The following is a 4,276-nucleotide window of genomic DNA, read 5'->3' as shown; positions in this document are numbered from 1 at the left end:
CCGGGCAGGAAAACTTTTGATGGTCCTGAAATTGCCATTTCTGATGGATTTTGAAGCTATTTTATGAGCTAGAAGATTGTTACCTGAGATAAGTCAGAAACGTCCTAGAAATGTACTATAAATTTGCCGTAAATGGTAATTTTAGAATCATTAAAAGTTTTCCTTGCCCGGACCTTTCCTCATTGCAAACATGAGGCGGAAATGATTTCTACATATGTTCTTTCAGATGTCCTGAAATGCGCCACAAAGTCTCCTGAAACATGAACTCTTTGCTGTACTGAAATGTAGCCATATTGAGTCATTTCAGGTTCATTTCAGGCTACACAAAATTTATCATTTTCCTGCACCGCAAATGGCTACGAAAGTGGTAGCAAATCTATCATTTTGGGACACCAGAAAGCCCCGGTTAAGTCTTCGAAAATGAGACAGGTTTTGATGGGTTGACCAGGACATTTCAGGTGATCTGAAACCAGCTCATGCCCGTAGTGATGACGGAGGCAGACAGTACGTGCCTAGCTTCTTTGACAGGGGGCGGTGCTCAGATTAACCTTTGTTTAAAGTCCTTTTTTCACAGATCCTAGTGGGTCAATTGACTTCCGAGACCTTCGAACGATCACTTTCCTCGCCTCTAAATACGACACCCCCCATATTTTAGAGGAAGCGCACCGCCGCCTCCGGATTTGTTTTCCTTCATCGTTGAAGGATTGGGACTCACGTTATTGCACGTCGTCTTCGTCCCTCGACTTTCCCTTCGATACCATTGCCCTGAAACCAATTGACACCATTGCCGTCATCAACCTCGCACGCCGCTGCAGCTTCAATGATCTCCTGCCAGCCGCAATCTACACTTGCTCGCAGCTACCTCTGTTGGATCTTGCTGCAGATGTGCACTACGGCACAGGGGACGTGGAACGGCTGTCACAAGGAGACCTGACGCAATGCCTACATTTCATTGACACGTTCTCCCGTGACGTGGCAAGCTTAATTGAAGATATACGCGATGGGGTCGCACTTACCGCAGAGGGAGAGGCTTATGAATGTTACTGTGATGGCTGCACAATGGTCCGCGACTCGTACATGGAAGACACTCACCACATCCACATGCCACGCGATTTCCTCCTGCACGTCAAGAAGCTGTTGGATTGTCTTTCACAAGACTACTCTACATGTTCTCGTTACCAAGGCATCGTACTGAAAATTCGCCCAGAGACACGTGACGTTTTATGGGCAGAACTACGATCTCTTGCCGGGCTAACAAACGTGAGCCGTTTTGTGAGACAAGGAAGTACTTTTACTGACTGACTTCCAGGATGCCCCGTAGGTCTCTGGATCCGAGAGCCCTCCCGTAGCCTGTTTTTCACAAGGCATGATACTTCTTGTCGAACACTTGGACAATCGCCCAAGTTTTTTGTATCTGGGAACTACTGTAATGTTGGGCAAGAGCCTGAGGCTCCCAATCGACTGTTGCGTCATATGGCATGCGTGACGTGCGAAAAAAAGCTCAGCCAACGTGATAATGGCGACGCCCGTTTTCTCTCAGTGCTTTCAGCTTCCCTTGTAGTGCCGGAAGAACTAACAAGAGGGCACTTTACTCACTTTCCTGCAGTGCAGAATTTTGCTTATGCTCGTTCTGAGTGCAGGGCGGAGGCTCGCAGAAAGGTCTAACTCACCCTTTCCATGATCCATGGACGTTTACTCCAGCATATCAATGATTTCTTCCTTTCATGCCTTCCGAGCTGTAGTACTGTACATACTGTTGCCCCTTCTTGATATTTCAGACCACAACGATTCTCCAGCGCTACCGTGTTCGTTCATGCCGCATCGGGGGCGCGCACAGTCAAAAAGTTCGCTCCGACGAGCTCGAGGCCGTACTTGTTCGCGAACGCCCAGACGTCCCACTTGCGGCGCTGCTCGCGCTCGTTCAGGTGCTCGGGCGCGTCATGCGGAATCTGCACGCCTGCGGGTGGCTCGGTGAACAGGAGGAACGCTGCAAGCGAGTCTGATGAGCGTTATCCACAGGGAACGAGACATGAGACCCCACGCACTGTAGCGGTGCACGCCTGTGTTTGGGCGCGGATCGGGCGCGCGGTAGGGCGTGACGGCCGGCTGGGTCTCGAGTGCTGCGGCGCTCGCCGTCGTGCTCGCGCTGTCGGGCTCCGCAGGGGGCTTGAGGCCCGTTATCTGCAATAGACGACGCTCCACGTTTGTGCCTACACACAGAGGGAAATGAGGGCACGCACAACCCAGTGCCGAAAACTCCTGTTCGTCGGCTCCGCGCGCGAGGGCACGTCCGGGTCGAGCATCACGAGCGTATACGACGGGTCCGCGTTTGCATCCTCCGGAGTGGATGCAACGCTCATCGGCGTGAAACTCACAACGGGCTCGTCCAAGGTCTCGTCTCTGCTGAACTCGTTTCCAAGCAGGACCTCCCTGCCCGTGCCTGTCGGGTACAGCACCGCGAAGAGGTGCGTCGGCGTGAAGCTGCGTGCGGCTGGGACGACGTCCGGGATGATGCCGCTGCGCTCGAGCGCGGTAACGACGTTCGAGAGCGGATCGTGCGCCATCGTGCGTGGGTGCGTCGTGGTCGTCGTGGTTAGGGGTGAAGGTGTTTCGGGTGGCTCGCCGTGACGGCCGCGGGCTCTTCGGCCCGCTCACAGACAAGACGTCATGGCGCTGCGCCTAGGTAACGCCACAAGGATGATGCGCCCGATATTTTCTTTGAGAATATGTCGGGCCGTCTCTTGCTTGATTCGGACAGCCCGATGGCCGAGCCGGTTACATAAGCGTCCAGCCAGAAACGAGCACTGCACTGTCCCTCTACATGGTGAAGCTCACTTCGTTAATCTCGCAGTCCATTTCTCAGTACCTGTCTTTCCCATGCGTGCGCATCGAACTACCCCAGATATATCAACCTACCCAGAGCGTAGTCCTTGGGACTACGATCCACCGCCGTACAACCTCGTTCCCGAGCCGGAGGACTGGGGTCAACACGACACGCCCGAACTCAGAGCTGCCGCCCTCGTCGTCGCCAAACACACGGACTGCAACCCGTTTACCGGCACCAACCCGCTGCATGTTGTGGACGTGATGGCCTTCAACTCCTTCCCTTGGGACGCCTGCGTGCAGCCTCCGCCACTGCCCCAGGTCGTGCTGCCCGCGGACATCGAGTTCGTCCAGCAGCTGAACCGCAGTGGGAACTCTGCCGCGCTCGTCGCGCAGCTCGGCGGCAAGGACATGGTCATGAAAATCGTACGTTCAGTCGCGCTCCGAGCACCGCGAACCGTGCGCCCACATGATGATCTCGCTTCCAGTTCCCAGATCGCCCGGCGATAGAGGACGAGGACGACGACCTGGGCTCGTACGAGATCAAGCCAGACCCGCGCACCTTGTTCGAGCGAGAGAGCAACGCGTACGCCCACCTCATGCGCTACGGCGCGTGTGCCAAGGGCGCCGTGCCCCAGTGCTACGGCTGGTGCGTGCTGTCACGGCAGGACATTGAGAAGATCCTCGCTCTGCCCTCTCTCTCGAAGAGCGCGCGCTCCCTGGAGTCCGAGGAGAACCCGCCCAAGGCGCTGCTCATCGAGTATTTCGCGGGCGCACAGCCGCTCTCGGAGCGTGCCATCACGCCGCAGATGGCGCAACGCGCACTCAGGGCGCTGTACGCGTGCCACGTCGCGTTTGTGATGCACCAGGACATCCACCGGCGCAACATCCTCCTTTGCCCGGGCGGGCGGGTCGTGTGGATCGACTTTGATCATGCCGAGTGCGCGTCGGAGGACACGAGCGGGCGCCGCATCTTTTTTAAAGAGCTCAAGGAGGGCTGGGATTATATTTACGACCGTTTGGTGAGCCGTCCGTGTCGTATGATCCGATGCGATATCTGATTTTTTCGGCAGTTGACGGACGCGCGTATCGGATATCATCATCTCTAAAAGTGACTGTCGCGCTGTACACCTATTATCATTATTGCTATTGTTAATTTACGATACAGAATTACGAGATTTGGTGCTGCGTCCCATAGTCTGTACCGGCTACATAAAGTTTACCGACTAGCTTCCCTGATGTACCCAATTCTTTTGTCCGGGAGCTACAGAAGCATATTGTCAGTACTGCCTGGAACATCTCTGTGACCCACCAGCACAACCTACCAGCCGCTTATAAAACAACTCCCACCCTTCGCGCAACTCCCGGTAAAACTCGAGCCTGCTCAGACCCCTCTCCGCCGTCGCGCACGCCCCCTCGCCAAACTCGGTCCACACGACCCGCACCCTGAGCT

At 55.3% G+C, this 4,276-nt stretch overlaps 3 protein-coding genes across 3 annotated transcripts; 2 read left to right on the top strand and 1 right to left on the bottom strand.

Annotated features, from left to right (window-relative positions):
• Positions 1-476: 476 nt before the first annotated feature.
• PHACADRAFT_197399 (uncharacterized protein) lies at positions 477-1,321 on the top strand (the record flags this gene model as incomplete). The annotated part of the gene is made up of 3 exons (XM_007397621.1): positions 477-504; positions 575-1,260; positions 1,310-1,321. The coding sequence occupies 3 exons, from the start codon at positions 477-479 to the stop codon at positions 1,319-1,321; spliced, it is 726 nt and encodes a 241-aa protein (XP_007397683.1).
• A 413-nt stretch (positions 1,322-1,734) lies between these two features.
• On the bottom strand, positions 1,735-2,591 carry PHACADRAFT_259141 (uncharacterized protein). The gene is made up of 3 exons (XM_007397620.1): positions 2,241-2,591; positions 2,046-2,181; positions 1,735-1,987 (listed from the first exon to the last, which is right to left on the bottom strand). The coding sequence occupies exons 1-3, from the start codon at positions 2,562-2,564 to the stop codon at positions 1,812-1,814; spliced, it is 636 nt and encodes a 211-aa protein (XP_007397682.1). The 5' UTR covers positions 2,565-2,591; the 3' UTR covers positions 1,735-1,811.
• Positions 2,592-2,877: 286 nt separating this feature from the next.
• Positions 2,878-3,932, top strand: PHACADRAFT_30086 (uncharacterized protein; the record flags this gene model as incomplete). The annotated part of the gene is made up of 3 exons (XM_007397538.1): positions 2,878-3,249; positions 3,312-3,845; positions 3,897-3,932. The coding sequence occupies 3 exons, from the start codon at positions 2,878-2,880 to the stop codon at positions 3,930-3,932; spliced, it is 942 nt and encodes a 313-aa protein (XP_007397600.1).
• Between the last annotated feature and the right edge of the window lie 344 nt (positions 3,933-4,276).

Source organism: Phanerochaete carnosa (genome assembly GCF_000300595.1).
Source record: "Phanerochaete carnosa HHB-10118-sp unplaced genomic scaffold PHACAscaffold_7, whole genome shotgun sequence".
Lineage (NCBI taxonomy): Eukaryota > Fungi > Basidiomycota > Agaricomycetes > Polyporales > Phanerochaetaceae > Phanerochaete > Phanerochaete carnosa.
Note: the sequence above shows the minus strand (reverse complement) of the source record. Positions and strands in the feature narration are given on the sequence as shown.

Bases quoted from the DNA above. Each gene is read 5' to 3' on its own strand.
- PHACADRAFT_259141 (XM_007397620.1), bottom strand. From the start codon at position 2,564: ATGGCGCACGATCCGCTCTCGAACGTCGTTACCGCGCTCGAGCGCAGC. The intron at 2,182-2,240 runs GTGCGTGCCCTC...CGTCTATTGCAG, and splicing joins GGAGTTTTCGGCACTGGGTT to ATAACGGGCCTCAAGCCCCC. The intron at 1,988-2,045 runs GTGCGTGGGGTC...ACTCGCTTGCAG, and splicing joins CACAGGCGTGCACCGCTACA to CGTTCCTCCTGTTCACCGAG.